General features: G+C 41.1%; 1 protein-coding gene across 8 annotated transcripts in view; it reads right to left on the bottom strand.

Moving 5' to 3' along the window:
* The window catches only part of Dync2i1 (dynein 2 intermediate chain 1), a 120,714-nt gene that overhangs the window by 82,413 nt on the left and 19,963 nt on the right, over positions 1–18,338 (bottom strand). For all 8 annotated transcript variants that reach the window (XM_052739173.1, XM_052739174.1, XM_052739172.1 and 5 more), the window contains 6 exons: positions 11,535–11,664; positions 10,757–10,868; positions 9,812–9,900; positions 7,380–7,509; positions 4,852–5,024; positions 3,604–3,766 (listed from right to left, as the gene is read on the bottom strand). In XM_052739173.1, the coding sequence (XP_052595133.1) occupies positions 3,604–3,766; positions 4,852–5,024; positions 7,380–7,509; positions 9,812–9,900; positions 10,757–10,868; positions 11,535–11,664 (797 nt within the window). The remainder of the gene's footprint in view (positions 1–3,603; positions 3,767–4,851; positions 5,025–7,379; positions 7,510–9,811; positions 9,901–10,756; positions 10,869–11,534; positions 11,665–18,338) is intronic.

Here is an 18,338-nt window from a genome sequence, read left to right on the forward strand (position 1 = left end):
AATCCATATGGTACCTATCATTGCAAACACTCTCCATAGCAACAGGATCTCCCGAAAAGGGCAAAAATTGGTTAGTAGAGAAATAAAATGGCTTGCTCTTTTTACATGTAACGCACAGATAAAAACACAGTACACAGAGAGGAGACATTATCTGTGATGTTAAGAGTGCTTGGAGAAGGACAAAAATAAACCAATGGAAAAGAATGAAGAGAATCACAGAATAGGAGAAAATATTTGCAAAATCCTCCTCTCATAAGTGTTTTATCAAAATATATAAAATTCAACTACCAGAAAACAAACAATTTTAAAATAGGGAAAGACCTTAACTGGTACTTTACCAAAAAAACACACAGATGGCATATGAGCATAAGGGAAGACAGGACTGCTCCACGTGTCACAAGGGAAATGTGACCATGCAGAAAGACCCAAACCTATAGCAATGGTCATGCTGCGTGCTGGTGAGGGTGTGGAGCAGCAGCAGGCCTCACTGCCCGCCTGTGGGAATGCAGATGGCAAGTTCTCACTACGCAGCCCGGGAATCGAGTTCTTTAGTTGGCAAACTGTCTGACAAGAGCAACATCAGAACAGGTTAACTCCCGCACACACTCCAGGACACAGCCATGGCGCCTGGGAAGCATGGTGGCAGGGCCTTGGATGGTTGGAGCATTACATCTGCAGTCAGGGAGCAGAGAGAGATCCATGTTCAACTGCTCGCTTTCTCTCATACATGCAGCCTGTACCCCATCCCATGGAATGGTTCCACCTCCAGTTCAGTCTTCTCATCTCAACGAACTAGATAATCTCTCATAGACATGCCCGGAGGCTAACTTAATCTAGATAATCCCTTTTTAATATGCCTAGAGGATTATCTTCCAGCCATTATACTTGGTATTTACCCAGAGTAGGTGAAAACAAGTTCACACAAAGACCTATATACAAATAGTTGTAAAATTATCCCTTCAATAAGTAAATTGACAAATTTATCCATAACATTTGTTTTTTTATATATATGTTTTATTTTAAGAATATAAAGGAAAAAATTATTTGGTTGTTAAGCCACTAAAAAACATGATAGAAACTTACACACTTACCCTTACCCAATCTGAAAATGTTTATTCCACTTTATTTCAAATATAGAACTTTCTGGAAAAGGTACAAACTACAGAGACAATGAAAAGTTCAGTGATGGCCAGGAGCAGGAAGGATGTAGGTCCTTGCTTAAGACACATCATAATCAAATTGATGAGAGCCACATGTACAAAAAAGCTTTGAACACAGTGAAAATGGCCATCAAGAATGAGAATTTCAGTGGGACATTCATATACACAAATAATAATAATAAACCTGTAGACTAATACCTCCCCCATCATGCAGACCAGACTTAAATGTAAAACCAAAAATTACAAAAGTTCAGGAAAACATGGGCAACAGCCCAACCCCTGTGACTTTCTGTTGAGTGAAACCTGTTCATCACAACATCAAAAGCATGGTCATGAGAGAAGATATTAATAATCAAATTCCACCGAATTTAAAATGTTCTGTCTTTGAGGGACAATTTTACAAAAAGGAATGTGGAGTATGACTAAAAACAGGGAAAACATGTCCAGACTGTATAAAACTTCAAAACTTAATAGGTGGGGATAGAGCTCAATCTGTAAAGTGCTGGCCCAGCAAATGTCAGGTCCTGGGTCCGGTCTCTAGCATCACAGCAATAACATAAAATAAACTTGGCCAGGCATGAATCACGCTGCAATCTCAGCACCCAAGAGGCTGAGGTAAGAGGATTGCTGCAAACTTGAGACAGCCAGGACTCCATAACAAGACCTTCTCTCCAAAAACAAACAAACTTAAGAAAACAATCCAATAAAAAAAAATGAGCAAAGATTTGAATAGGCATAATCAACAAAAATATTTAGTTGATAAAAAAGCACATGGAGATAAATTTAGGATCATTAGTTATTCCAGTGAAAGTCAAAACCCACAAAATTAAAACTGCATGCTTACTAAATAGCCAGCTAAACACCACCACCCAACGATAGGACCAGTGCTGGTGAGGTACAGAGCAATAGTTGGCACACTGCAACAGAGCTCCAGGGAGCTGAGGGAGTGCACTCTACAACTCTGCAGTGAAGAACCCCAAATGACATGTGAGAGTCTGGCCCTCCGGCATCTGGACAAAGAGACTGGGGACAGAATAATCACAGAAAACAGATTGACGGCCTGCGGGGAAAGACAGAACACCAAGTGCTCGAGTGGTGTCCTGTGCTCCTTAGACTGAACAGGAAAGGGACAAGACTGGAGAAGAGTGAGAATGAGAAGGTCTATGCCTGCTCTTTCAGCCAATGGGATATCAGCTCCTATGGGAAGAGGCCAATAAACAAAGGCCACAGTGCCAAAGCCTAAGCCAGATGGCTCTGAGTTCAGGTTCTGCCTGTGCAGTCAGTGTGGCACAGACGAACATTTCACCCTTCTAAGCAACAGGGATGGAGGGCTAGTACAAGAACCAAATGAGCCCATGTACATAAAACACTTAGAAGTCCTATAGGTGAGAAATGCTTGCTCTTTGTATATGTATGTGTTTGTGTGTGTACATGTGTGAGTGGGTACACGTGTAGGCATGTACATGTGGAGACCAGGGGCTACATCAGGTGTCTTCCTTGATAATTCTTCATGCTATTTTTTTTTTTGAGACAGGGTCTCTCAATGGGCCTAGAGCAGTGATTCTCACCCTTCCCAATGTTGTGAACATTTAATACAGTTCCTCATGTATGGTAACCCCCAATTATAAAATTATTTTCACTGCTACTTCATAACTGTAATTTTTCTACAGTTATAAATCATAATGTAAACAGGATATCTGATATGCAACCCATGAAAGGGTTGTTTGGACCCCAAAGGGGTTGCGACAAACAGGTTGAGAATCACTGGCCTAGAGCTAGCTAGCCAGTGAGTCCTTCTAACTCCCCAGTGAGATCACAGATGTGTACCAATACACCCAGCTAAAAGGGGTGTGGGTGCTGGGGATCTGAACTCAGGTCTCACATTGCACAACTAGTACTTTACCCACTGAGTTATCTTCCTAGCCCCCAGAAATGGTTTTTGTTATTATTGCTATGGTGACTGTAGTCTAAAACAGTATGAACTGTTCATGTAGGTAAAATGAAGGATCTGCCCCCAAGAGGTAACTCTTTACTTCACCGCTTCAAGCTCTCCCTAGCGATGGCACAGGAGTGTGCATATACTACTGTACCTTGGCTACCTAGGACACTGAAGTTAGGAGTGGGGTGCAGCTCAGTGTACAGCACCTACCTAGGCCTTGAGTTTGGTCCTCGAAACCATGATCAATCAACTAATCAATCTAAAATTTATTTTGCTGGGGATTTTTTAGAATACACACATTTAACATGAAAGAATACCCCAAACTTTGCTGGCCATGCAATGAGGACTGCTTGAATGGATTTGGTTTTCTCTGTTTATCAAATTCCTCTTTTGTCCAGAGTCAAACCTCATCCTCTGGAAAATCTGAATCAATAAAAGCAGATGAAGTTAAAACCTTAGTCCTCAAAGTTGCCCAGGCTTTTCTAGAGAACAGACAACACTAACCTGTGGAAAACGTTGGGGTCCTGAAGGCCCAGAGACAATTGCTTAGTCTCACGTAATGGTGTATCCTGGAGTCTTCTCTTAAGTCCCAAAGGACCACAGAGCCATGTACTGTTCCCGCAAACAGCAAAAATGCTTTTAAAGGGCTAAAGCAGCAACATGTGACCTGAAAAGTAAATCACAGGAAGTTACTGGCTAAAAATTATGATAGCTGCATTCACAGACATTACTCCACTAAGTATGGTATCTGACACAGATTAAGATCCTCACAGGATATGGTTAAGTACAACACAGACCTGTGCATATAAAATAAAATTCACTTGGCCAAGTGTGAGTGTTTTCACATGGACAGTAGAGTAAGAAATCCACTCTGTAGGAATATGATCACAAGCGAAGCATCTAGTAGACATCTGGATACACAAAATGTGCTTAATGATTCTTTCCATTCATTGCAACCGTCTGGACCGCAAACCTGGGAAGTCCACTGTTTGACAGTTTATTCATGGCTTTTACTGCAAACTTCCAAGACTCTAAAATGGCACTGGAAAAGGTGTTCTTCACATATTGTTGGTTTGGCTGAGTCAAGGAACATAAAGACATAGTACTTCCCAATCAAAAATGATGTATATATGAAAGGGAAGATGGCCGTGGACCTGCGAGTGACAGGACCAGAGTCACATAAGGCAGAAGAATCTGAGTGACAAAGACGCTTATTACAAGCAACAGTAAGAAACTGCACAATGATGGCGGGGCACGTCTATAATGCTGCACTCAAGAGGTAGAGACAGGAGATCAGAAGTTCAAAGTCATCTTCAGCTGCATGGAGAATTCAAGGCCAGCCTGGGTTACTACATGCTTCCTGTCAGGGGGAAAAAAAGGAAGAAAGAAAAGAAAAAGAAACACAAAGAAAGCACAAGACTATTAAGATATCTAGAGAATCAGAACCTAAAAAGCATGACCCAAATACCCAGCCCTGTGGCCATCCTGGCCATGTTTTTATTAAGCCTGTAACTATGTTCATTTGTTAGTTTACAGGTGACAGAGAGCCTCCTGCACGATAATCCTGAGTTTCTCAGTCGGAAATGTCCTGTTAAACTGTGAACTTCTAGAGTCGGAACAGAGCCAAGGGCACCAGACACAGGACACGACTTGGGCCCCCATTCTGCCTGTTACCTCTGCACCCTGTCCTTGTGATGTTTACTGTCAGCCACCACCCTCCTGGAAACAAGCACAGACTCCTCCTGAGTATACCTTTGACTCACATATCAGGACCTTCTGGGGCCCTGAAGGCTGCCAAATATCCCACACACAGAGGAGGTGCCGGCTATCCAGAGACGGGGCAAATGCCTTGTCAGGTAAGTCATGAACAGAGACGACGGTCTGCCTCTGAACTCGAGAGGCATGCAAACAGGATACTTTCCGCCCTGAAGATAAGAAAAGCATTTTCACTTTAGCATTTCAAACATTTCAAAATTCTCACATAAAATATAATTCAGTGAAGAAACAAACACGGTCTGTTCACAGCTGAACAAAAACCTAGTGTGCTGTTGTTAAGTTCCCACACAGCTCTAGTTTCCCTCAACTCGCTCCATAACTGAGATGACCTTGAACTTCTGATCTTCTCGCCTCCACTCCTCAGACATGCACCACCACATTCTGCAGTGCTGAGGACTGAACTTCAGGCTTCATGAATGCCAGGAAGCACTGCACCTAATGAGTTAGATCCTCACTCCAATCTGGGTTGTGATCAACGCCTACAGTGTAAACCTAAATTGTGTGTCCGCATTGACCCTGTGGCTTCAGTAAAGGAAATTCTTTCTCTGTAAAGAAGTGTAGGCCAGGACAGAACACTCTCATCTACCAGCTCCTCACACCAAGTGCATGAGTCTTTGAAATTCAGCACCACACTGGAAATGACTGGAATGGCCTTCCTTCCATGGCATGCTGCTAGGACACTATTGTTAGGAACCTCAGTTCTCTTTAAAACAGTCCTCAGAACTCCATACAGAAAACTACTCTAATCCAAAGCCAGTGTAGCATCTAAGAATGGATTCCAAGACTTCTGAGGCAGCGCTGCTTTCCCTACAGTTCTCAGTAGCAGGGCTACTGACGAAGAAACAGGAGGATGCTAAGCCATAGTCTAGTGAGAATTGTGTAGGACTAGCTAATTAAAACTATACGTGATAACCTGCACCTACTGCCTATGCCTACTAGTTTCTCAATTCACAGGCCATACCATCCACAGCTGGGATCAAACCTGTCCTCCCGCATCCCCTCATCCACTCACGGCCATCCCCTCACCACTCACGGCCATCCCCTCAGCGCTGCCTCCTCAAGCAGCCTGAAGTCCTCCTCTAGGAAAGGGATGACAATGGGTATATGTGCTTCTTCACAATTCATGAGCAAAACTCTGCCAGCATTGCCACTGGATTTCCAGTGTGTGTATGTGTGTGTGTGTGTGTGTGTGTGTGTGTGTGTGTGTGTGTGTGTTAGCTTGTGTACATGATGGGAGGGGCAAGCACACGTGTCCAGGTCAGTGGACAACTTTATGGAGTTGGTTCTCGCGATTGCCAGTCCTGTGCATCAACCCCCTTTACCCACTGAGTCATTCACAGGCCCGGTTTCTAGTTTTTAGTAACACCAATAAGGTGCCTTTTCTCTTTTTTTTACATTTATTTATTTTGTGTGTGAGTCAGCTTCTTTATTAAACCAATCACGGTGACATATATTCACACATTGTAAAGGAATCTTCCACATTTCTCCCTTTTTGTCTAAATAAAAAGAAAGGCTTTAACACAGTAAAATTATATATCACAAAACAGGTGTCAGGTCTAAAGACAACACAATACACACAGAATCCAGACTGTGTATTTCCCATCTTTACGTGGTTTATTATATTTTTTATTACTTTATTTTATAGACTTTATTATTTTTAAAGTATTTTTGTTTTTATGACTGTCTATACCATTTCTCTTTTCTCTCCCAAGCCTATGTGCCTTTTTAAACACACTGTAACTCGGTTAGAGGTTTTTTCCATCTGAATCTGTCTTTACCGTGTATCTGTAATCTTTTCTGTCTGCCTGAGCAAAACTTAAACCCGCCATGCAGTTCAGCTCACGGCCTGCGGGCAGGGCTCACCCGTCAGTGACAGCACCGTAAGCTCAAGCCCGCAGGCAGCAGCTGGCATGAGAGACACGAGACTAGGAAGCTGCATTGGCCCTGTTTTTGTGTGTTTATAATCCAGGGAGACCATGGCAGGAGGCTCAAGAGTTCAAAGCCTGCCTAACAACTGAGACAGTGTATCAAAATAGATAGATAGATTAATAGATAAATTGATAGATAGATAGATGATAAATGAGATAAAAATTCCAATTTGCCCTTGCAAATGCAATTGGTTTAAACTAGTTTAAATACTATGAATCATACGTTTTATCTGTTTACCATTTCCATAGCTGTGCATTATCTGAGTAACTGCTTGAAAAGAATTACAAGACTTAAAACAAACACAATCTTATTTTCCATTTACTAAATAATTTCACTAATTTAAATTACTGTCAGCCTTCTAATTAACTCATGAAAATTGTAAATTATAAATTTAACATATACATTTAAGAAAAGAATCCTCACCATTCATTTGCAATTCTGTAGCCACTGAGTCTTTCTCTATTTTATATACAATAAACTCCATCAACTTAAAAATATGTAACATTAATGATCATTACTTCAATATAAATATTTGTGTTTGCCTATAAATCGACATGAGGAAAGGCCTCTCTTACCCTGAAGGAACGGCAGATTTGTGTTTAGTTGGGAGGAGTTGTCGCTGATGTTCAGAGCTTTGTCTTGTGCCTGGGGATTCCAGCTGGGTCCAGCTGCCAAACGGTCCTCTTCAAGCAAAACAGCAACCACCTTTGAAAGACACGCGAGCAGGGACTGGAGAGATGGCTCTCTTGCAGGGAGCCTGGGTTTAATTCCCAGCACCTACATGGTAGCCCACAAGCACCTGTTACTCTAGTCCAGGGACTTTTTTGGCCTCTTCAGGACCACAGTGTACACATACGGTGCACAGATAGACAGGAAGACGAAACACCCATACACAATAAAATTAAAAAATAATTTTTAAGGTTGGGCAGCGGTGGTGCATGCCTTTAATCTCAGCTCTGGGGAAGCAGAGCCAGGTGGATCTCTGTGAGTTCAAGGCCAGCCTGGTCTACAGAGTGAGATCCAGGACAGGCTCCAAAAGTACACGGAGAAACCGTGTCTCGAAAAAAAATTATAGATATAGAGACAGAGATGGGTGTGCACAAAAGAGGCTGTGAGATGCAGGCTGACCCCGGTCCCCACACTGTCACCACACGTCCTCCTCCTCACTGCAATGTACCGAGGACTCTCTCCTTAGTCCCAAAACTTCACACCAACACAGAACCTGACAATAGTAACAAATATGTCCAGCCTAATCCTATTTCTAAGCCACAAATCCCTCTGTAACTGAGACACTGAGGCAAAGTAGTTGGTAGGTATTCATAACAGAATCTGATGAACAGACTTGATCTAATCAACCTGTCAAAGCTTAACACTATTATGCTGTTTTTTCTACCCCATATTTAAATTCTAAGTTTATATAAAAAGTTAGAGACAACATAGAGATTAGGATATCAACTTCATATCTTAACATATTTGAAATTACCAACGTTTGTAGGTCACACCTGTGGTAAAGAATTTTGTAGGGGTGGAGAGTTGGAATATTACAAGTCCACAGTCAAATTGCCTCACGTTATCTCTTTAGCTCCTGAAAGCCTTTCATTGCCCACCTTTGTGCCTGTCCTTATGACCTTAGGATTACTAACTCAGAGACTAAGAATGTCGTTAGACAGTGTCTGAGGCCTACAGCACAGACTTCCTCCCATTGCCGTGGCCCTCCTACCTGAGGTTCTCACAGTGTATCTGAAAAGTGCTTTGATTTAGGATTTTCTTCTGTTCTGTAACTATAAAAACTTCATGCAACTGTCTACCGTGTTGAAACATGGTATTTAGGGTAACCTAAATCTGTGTGTCCAGGCCAAGGTCACTTAAGGCTCTAAAATAAACTTTCTTATTCCCTTTGAGGTGAAAGCTGTGTTTTTACATCAACAAAAGACCTTTCTCTTTTAGAGATCTACACTTAAATATATGTAGAATAAAAGTTAGAGGGTTAGTTTCAAAATAATCAGGTGAATGATGGGAGAAGGGAACAATAAGGAAGAAGGAGCCAGTTGAGGGGATATGTGCTGCAGTACGTGGAGCTCACAATTGTGTAGTTTGAAATTTTCCACAGCCAGTTGTTAAAATCTTGAGGTCATTATTTACAAATACTGCATAGATTTACACTTGTTTTGCCAGCTTAACATGTTTGGCTTAAGAGTCCATAATTATTTCCAACTGTAGGTGTAGAGAGCCGTGCACGGCCGTGCCTCAAAGATGGCGCGGCGTCTGGCTTCTGCCTTCCCGATGGCAGATGCTCCTTATTTGGCTAAGGCTAGGATCTGGCTTGCTTCTGCACACCTGGACCTAATCTGGCTTGCTTGCATATGTCTGACCCTATCGGCATTGTCCACGTGGCACCACGGGGTTGATTGCCCAGTGGCTATAAAGGGTGTGGGCTGGCTTTCCCCAGGAAGAAGATCGGAGGAGAGGAAGGAGATGGAAGATCGGAGGAGATAGGAGATCAGAGTGTGTGTGAGTGTGAGTGTGTGTGTGTGTGTGTGTGTGTGTGTGTGTGTGTGTGTGTGAGAGAGAGAGAGAGAGAGTGTAAGAGGGAGAGAGAGAGAGTGAGAGTGAGAGTGAGAGTCAGAGTGAGAGTGAGTGAGAGTGAGAGGGGAGAAGAAGATGGCTTTCCCCGGGGTCAGAAGATTGTTCAAGGTTCCTGAATAAACTGCTTGGAGAAGAGCTTGGCGTCGCGTCTTCCTTGCTGGTCGAGGCGGACATGATGTGTAGGAAATTATTAAAGTATAGAACCACAAAACACAGGATTTTCAGTGATATATATTTACCTAGTGTCATTTTGCATACAAGAACTTAATGAAAGTATTACTGATAATCTGTAAGAAAATAATACTTGAAAATGAAGAACTGATTCTAAGCCACAAAGCTCCAAGATTTCAGTAGCACTATTTCTGAAAATAATGAGCCCTTAAGCACTAACACAGAAGAGGACATGCAACACAGAATGTACCTGGCATGCTGCCCGGAGAAAACTAGACAGACGTGGAGTGTCAATCTTTGGTACAACTATGACATCAGAGAAGTCTTTTTCTTCACTACCTACAATAAAATGTAGGTTTATTAAATTAATAAAGTCAACTCCAAAACAATTATGCTTTATAAATCACAGCATTCAAAGCAGTGTTGCAAATACTGAGATCCCTAGGAAAAGTCAGAACATTGCATTACATTCTCTATTTGAGGTTGTTTCCAATTTCACATTGTTCTATAGTAAGTTCATGAGCTGAATCCGATTCAACTGTCTTAAGGAATACAGTGAAAGGAACTAGTGTGTTCGGTGCTAGTTTTAGGTTACAGGTCAAGCATCTACAGATGAGAAATCTGCAACACTTATTGTTTGGGGTGCTTGAAATAAGAGATACAATGCCTAGAGGTTTCTTATGGTGAGGTTACCTGAGGATATATTCCTTGCTGTACAGAGATAATTCCTTAAGAAAAAAAAATCAACCAGTAATGTATAATTCATCTGGATAGTTGCACATCTATGTTCTAGAAACCTCTGGTCTGCACTAATGGAACACATCTTCAAATTGCACTTAAAAAGTGAAAATTCTATACTGATGAGAACAAACTATCTGAGTCTCAGAACAGAGTTTGTCCTACAGTTATATGGTGAGTATTTGGAATATCTTCCCAACCTCATTACAAATCCAGGTCAGGGGTTAGCCATGGTTCTAGGTCAATTTAATGATTCCCGGTGGTTCAACAGCTCTAATCTCATTCATTAACATGAGCTAATTTGTTTTTTCAAAGGAATAATGAAAAGGCGCTTCCACAGTCATATACTAACAACCACATCAAAAAGAAACACACAAGAAAAAGGAATTAAGTAAAAACAAAACGAAACCTACTGTAAAGAGAGTAGACAATCAACACTCAAGAGTACCAAGGTTACCTCCAGATACAACAGTGCCTTCTCCTGGGTGCTGGGTCCACACATCCCTGGTTTCTATCTCTTCAGTCTGAACGTCTCTCTCAACATTATCTTCATTGTACTGAACATATGCCTTAGAGAAAAAAGGGGGTTAGAATTAACATCTAGCTTCAATTTCAGAGCAATTTGCCATTACTGAAGATAAAAGCAACCACATTTTTTTTAAAAAAGCTAACTTCAAAATTTTTTAAAGGTGAGCATTCTTGAGGCTGGGATAGGTTGGCCTATGCAGGACTTTCTTGAACACTAATTGATGTGGGAAGATCCTGCCTAGAAGTGGGTGACACAGTTCCCTGGGCTTGGGTTCTGGATGGCATAAAAAGAGAGAAACTAGCTGAGCACAACTATGCATGCATCTGTCATCTACTCTTCTGAGTGCAGATGTAACGGGACTAATTCTCTCAGGCTCCTGCTGCTGAGACCTCCCTGCTATGGTGGGCAGTAACCTGGACTTGTGAGCTAAAATAAATTCTTTGTCCCCTAAGTTGCTTTTGTCAGGGTATTTTATCAGAGAGACCAGAAAAGAAACTGAGACACTGTCTTCTGTACCAGTCATTCATCATGCCCACCGGGCTATCTTTAGACTTTCCATTCTTTGAGTTTATGAGTACCAAGTTACAGAGGACACTCTTTCTCTCAACAACCTTCAGAGACCATTTCCAATTCTAATATTCTAGAAAAGAGACAAGGCGCACACACACATACTATACTTCCATTAGATAACACAGCTTTTACTAACCTGCTTGGTATTTTTTTTCCCGAAGTTCCTAATATACATGTCATACTCATTTACTGGTGGTAGGTCCAAGAGAGAAAAAGTGAATGAAAAGTCTAAATCAATAAGCCGGAGCAGTTTTGTACTTCGTGTCCTTTAAAACAGATTGGAAACAAAAATTAAATTGAATAATACACTCAGGTACATGCAGGAGGGTGTATCTTAGGGTCACATATCAGTAATAAGAGTGAGTCTCAAGTACTCAATAATTATTTTAAATAATTAAATAGAAGCTGAGGGTGTAACTCAGTGGCCAAATATTTTCCTAACTTATAGGAGACCCTACATTAGAGCCCTAGCAGAAAGGGAAAAAATGAACTAAATAAAAGCAGTCACAAAGTAATGGCGTGAATATATCATGAACCAAACGTGCAACTGGTCCATTGCAGTACACGAAGGTTGATAACGTTACAACATACGTATACCAGAAGTTTCTTGACTGATTCACTTTTTTCAGTATTTAGAGTGTTGGCTAGTACGATGACATTTCTGATAGTACATCCTCCTGGAGGCTACAGAAGCCTATTTCCACAGGAAACAGCATCTGACAGCAGTAAGCCCAGACACTGGACTCCCCACACCTGACACTTGGTTCCCTCTTGCTGCCTCAGTCTTCTTTCCCAACCATTTATACTGGTTTCTTTTTTTTCTCCCAGACACCCTAATGGTGACAGGCCCTGGACTCAACCCTTAGTTGTCCACTGCCCCTCCCCCAGGCTAAAGCAAGCTGAGCACCAAGAGCTTTTATTTCTGCCAACACCAGCACTCCCACACTGCTGGTGTTCAGTACACTTGCTCTTACTTCTCTCCTCGCCTGTCCTCCTCCACTCACACCGAGTCCTCACACAGCTCTCACTTCTCCACCATCCTATTCTCTGGACACCATCCTGTCTTTCTACATACTACCTTCAATTCTGTCTCCAAACTTCCTTCAGCTATTTTCCCCAGCCACAGAAGAACATCCCACGTTCCCCGGCTGTCCACATCTTCCCTGTGTGGGTGGCTCAAGACGGGGCTCAGCTTACTGTTTCTGTGCACTTATCTAGCTATTCCAGCATCAGCCACAGAAAATCTTCCTTGCTCTACTACTGCACAGCAACCACACACAATCAATGACAGTGTGCCATGGCTGATGCTCCCCACCCTGTACTTAATCAGACTGATTTCTTGTGCTAAGAATACAGCACAATCACTGGGTTTTGTAATTAACTTTGGCATCTGAGTTCAAAGCCTCTAATCTTTTCTCCTTCAATAATGTCTTCACTACTCCTGACTCTTAGTACTTCTATATAATTTTCAGAATCAGCATCCTGAAAGGTATGAATTCACACACACCCTTACTGGGATTTATAATAGAACTTTTTTTTTTTAATTTCCTGGGTCTTCATAGTATGTGCTACTCTTTGTAATGTTGGATGCTGTTGTTGTCTGTATTTGTTGAGATGACTACATAGTTTTCTGTTCTAGGAAGGTGATAATGACATGAGTTGATGTTAACCCAACCCTGTGTTCCTAATTCTAAGGTATTACACGTTTTGGGTGTCGTTGTGAGATGGATGACGAGATTTAGGGATACTAAGGTGGCTATTCAAAAGCATGAGTCTGCCTCTTTGCTGAAACAGACATCCAGATGAGTCAGCATTTGACTGGGGTAGCTGGGCTGTCTCAAAGTGTCTGTGAGGGTATCTGAGGCATTGACATCTGAGTTGCTGGGATGACTGAAGAGCATCTGTCCACAGTGAGCTTGTGTAACCCAATAGGCTGGTGGCTCTGGGGGGACAAAAGACACAGGAAGTATGAAATCTTGCTTTCCATTCAGGAGTCAGTATGAAATCTTGCTTTCCATTCAGGAGTCAGCATCCTCTTCTGTCTTTGGGCATCAGAACTCCACGCTCTTGAGCATTTGGATTCCAGGACTTAGATCAGTAGTCCACCAGCTCTCAGATTTTGTCTGGTCTAAGAACTGGACCACCCACTTGCTTTGATATGAGATTTTCTACTTATTCGTCATTTGGATACCTTTTGAGTTTTTTGGTTTGGTTTGATTTTTTTGTTTGTTCTGTTTTTTGAGACAGAGTTACTCTGTGTAGTCTTGGCTGTCCTGTAACTCACTCTGTAGACCAGGCTGGCCTTGAATTCACAGGGATACACCTGCCTCTTGAGTGCTGAGATTAAAAGAATGTGCCATCATTGCTCAGCTTTGGATAGCCTTTTGAGAGACTTCTTAGAATACATAGTCAAGTGAGACAAAGGCCGTAATAAATCATGTCCCCACTCCACAGTCTATGTATGTGCTCATGTGTGCTCGAACTCCTGCACGCACGCGCACGCGCACACACACACACACACACACACACACACACACACACACACACACACCCCCTTTTCACTTTCATAGTCACAAAATTTTAAGTCAAAGTCTGGCTAAGCCTCAGGAAAAAAATTCAGAAGTTAGAAATGTGGCCTATTTTTCTATTCTCTGGAATCTGTGAAAATGGGAGTTATTTCCTCAGATATTTAGAAGACAATAGGCTAACTTTGTACTTTAACTTGTAGGAAAGTGGTTTACGTATGAAACACATTTAACAAACATATGGATGCCTAAATGTTCTACTGCATTTTGGATCTCTGGTGACCAGTTGTGACTTTCTAAGGTTTACTCATTTCACCTAAATTATTACTCGCAGTTATTTATATAATCTTATTTAATTTAGTAAGATCTGCAGTAATGTTCTCTTTTCCATTTTTACTGTCTTTGTTTTCTTTCTTTATTGTACTTAATCAAGACCTACCATGGAGTTTATACAATTTAAGAAAAATTTCCAAGAATAATTTTGGCTTTGCTAAATTTATTACAAATGCTTTCAATTTTACAGATTTTTGCTCTTACATTTTATTTCATTCCTTTTAATTTCTAATTAATTGCTGCCTTTTCCCAGGCTCCTGGCATGGCTGCTTGAACCACCAATATCAAGCCTTTTCACACTCCCTTCACTGGTCTGTTGGTGTAGGTTCAGCACATCCCAGACAGAGGTTTCACTGTCACTGTTAAAAGCAGTTTGTGGGCCTGGGTGTGGCTCTGTGGGCCTGGGTGTGGCTCAGTGCATGTGTCTAGTACAGAGAGGGCCTCAGTCTAAACCACCAGCACCAAAAATTCTCCTAATTTCTTCTTTTACTTATGTTCATCAAGAACTACAATGTTTAATTTTCTAACTTCTAGAAATTTTCTCCTTGATTTTCTATTGATCTGGAGCTTAATTCCATTATGGTCAGTGATCTACGTCACCTTGGTCCATTGACTGTTTAAATGTTATAAAACGCCACCATATTTTTGTTTGCACTAAATTTCTATCTCCAAAAAGACAAATGTGTTAAAAAAGAAAAATCTGGCTGTGTGGGCTGGAGAGATGGCTCAGCAATTATGAAAATGCTGTTCTTACAGAGGACCCAGATTCAATTCCCAGCACTAACTGGTAGTTAACAATTGTCCATAACTCCAATACTTCCTCCTGACTTCTGTGGCTTCTATGGGCACCAGGCACATATGTGATGCATAGACACATATATGAGCAATACACTCATACACATAAAAAATAAAATATATAAATCTAGAAAGATTATTTTTAAAAATCATTTACTATATTTGTGGACACTATTTCTCCTTCGGGTTCTGCTGGGTTTTTGGGGTGTGTGCTATGTAGCACTGCTGTTGGGTAAACAGGTGCGTTGGTCAGGCTTTGCTACGCCTCCCTTTACCTTTATGAAGTAACATAGCCTCCTCATTCTTAAGTTTGCCTGACATGGGTGACATCATATTGTTTTAGTTAATGTTCGCTTGACACATCTTTCCCCACCCATTTATTTTCAGCCTTTCTGTGTCTGGCATGCAAAGTTTCTTTCCTAAATGTGGTGGTTTGAAAGAAAATGGTCCCCAAAGGGAGTGGTACTACTAGGAGGTGTGGTCATGTTGGAGTAGGCATGGTCTTATTAGAGGACGTGTGTCACTGAGGGGCGGGCTTAAAGATCTCCCATGCTCAAGATACGCCCCCTCCCCACCCCCACCAGTGTCTGACCACTTCCTGTTGCTTGTGAGTCAAGATGTAAGAACTCTCAGTTCCTTCTCCAGCACCATGTCTGCCTGCATGCTGCCTTGCTTCCTGCCATGACAATAATCGACTAAACCTCCAAACTGTAAACAAGCTGTAAAAGAGCCACTCCAATTAAATGTTTTCCTTTGTAAGAGTTGCTGTGGTCATGCTGTCTCTTGACAGCAATAGAAACCCTAACTAATACACTAAAATATACTTATTTTTCCAGTTGTAAAATCTATGCCTTAAAATTGAATTTTAAAGCCTACAAGCATTTAATATCATTATTGATACGTTTTAGGTTACTTTACCATCTTTCTATTTTCCATATATTCTCTATTCTTTTGTTTTTGCTTTTCTTGCCTAACATTGGGTTGATCATGTGCTTTAATTATTCTGCTTATTCATGTGTTACAATTTCTTCTTATTACCTTTGAATGGGTAGCCTAAATATTTCAACAAGTACCCTTGCCCTATTAAAATTTAATTTAAATTAAGTGTTTTTTTTTTTTAATCTCTGTTTGCCAGGACCTTACAATAACTTTTTATCCCCTTTATTTCCCCAATTCTTGGGCTAAACTGTTAAGAAGTTAATTCTATATGTTTAGTTTCACAAGATACTACAGTCTTTGATTCAGTCAGTGTTGATATCTACTTGTTCATAAACTTACCCTTCCCTCTTTCAGTCCTCTCTTTAGGAGTCCATGTTTTTATCTGGCATCAGTTGCTTCTGCCTGAAATAATGTCCATTTCTTTTAGTATAGGTCTGTGAGCAAGGAGTTCTCATGGTTTTTGTAGGTCTGAAAATGTGTAGCTTTTACTTTAATTTTTAAGGACATTACTCACTTTCAGCTTGTTTACTTGGAGCATGTCTGTCACCGTGGTCTGTATTTTCCTTTGCAAACCTCCCACTGAAGCTGTCTGCTCCAGCTTTCAAGCTGCAGCTTCCCCACCCACCTGGCATCTGGTGCTCAGTAGTCTGACTGGATTCTCTCTACTGTGGTTGTGTTTACTCTTCTTTATTATCTACGTTTATGCTTCTTGGACCTTTTAAGCCTTAACTTGTTTACATTCATAGATTTTTGAAAATCTGCAGATAGTATGTCTTAAAATACAGCTTCTGCCCCAGTCCTTCTCTTTGTCCTTCCTGGGATTTGATTATACACGTCAGATGAGTCTCACTCTGTGTCACGACTGTGTAGTCTCTTTACCAGCCCCCTTCCATATCTTCACTTCAAGTTGGAAACTTCCCATTATCCTCTCTCCAACCCACTAACCTGCCACCTCTGAAAACTTGCTATTGAACTAATTAATTTTTAGTTTCAATTATTGTATTTTTGGAGAAGAGTCCAAAATTTGATTATCTCATTGATTTCAATGTTCTGATCAAATATATTGCTTGTTAATTTACTTATACACACATTAATCACATGCTATTATAATCTTATTTTTAAAATCCAGATCAAATTATTTACTCTCAAGATCATACATGGACCTATTACTATTCTTTGTTTTTCACTCTTGGTTTTAGCTATATGATCCCAGTTTCTGATGTGTCTAGTAATTTACTGGATAACAGACATTGAGTGGAAAATTCTGTAGGAATTTTGGATATTTTCTTTTTAATCTCTTCCTGGCAAGGAGAATCCAAGTAGGTCACACTCAACAGGTCCTACTGGGATGATGAGAGGCTCAGTGTCATGCTCTGTGATGTCAGATCTATTTCAGCCTTGCCTTTATTCCTAGCACAGAGGCTTAGGAGCTTCAACCAAAGTCAGGGGTGTTTAGCAAGGGCTCTCCTACTTCAAAGTCCTAAATATTTTCCATCTCCCCAGCCCTAAGTGAATGTCAAAGTTCCTGCTCTTGCTTTCTACCTGAATTGACCACCTTGAGAAACACATACAGCCCCTGGAATGGGAATACAGCAGCAACACAAGGTTGGCACTCTACACTTGTCTTGTAGAGCTTAGTCCTTTGGGTCCTGGTGGTCCCAGCTGTTACTAGTTCATGCAGGCATCTCAGAGTTTGTGCATACTGCTGTTGTTTTAGATCTAACTTTCACAGTTGGTTTTAGCTCAAGAGTTTTTTTGATACAAACTGTTCGTCATAGAAAGAGGTCGGAGTCTTGTCCACATCCTGTGAAACTCCTAGTTCAGAAAGGAATGTTGCTCTGACAACTGTACACTGCTCAATAGCATCTGTCACTGGGTAGATGCATTTCATACATCATAGAAAACTGCCTCCTCAAAGGTCCTGTCAGGTTGTTACAGCCAAGATTTTATCCTATGCTTGCACTGGACACTGGGACACTGTCATTGTTTTAATATTCCATCTACTCCACATGGAAGTATTCACCTCTGTGAGTGAAAACACATTTATAACCTACTAACAGAACACACTTACTCATGCACTGGCAGCATAACTTTTTTCTATTGACTCACTGGTCATTCAAGACCCACCAGGTGGAAGACTGAGGAAAGAAGGCAGGAGAAAAAAAAAGCTTTCTTCTTCTCCAACCCTCTCACCCTGCTTGTAACATTTCTCTGTGGCTCCCGACCTTGCTCTGTAGCCACTATGGTTCAACATCCCTGATCACAACTATCACAGACTTTATGGGAGGCCAAAATTAAAAGTTATGGTCTCCAAGCCACTGCAGGACCAATGTTATAAATTTATTTAA

The sequence above is a fragment of the Peromyscus californicus genome, unplaced genomic scaffold (genome assembly GCF_007827085.1).
Source record: "Peromyscus californicus insignis strain IS unplaced genomic scaffold, ASM782708v3 Scaffold_15__1_contigs__length_86483966, whole genome shotgun sequence".
In the NCBI taxonomy this organism is placed as follows: domain Eukaryota; kingdom Metazoa; phylum Chordata; class Mammalia; order Rodentia; family Cricetidae; genus Peromyscus; species Peromyscus californicus.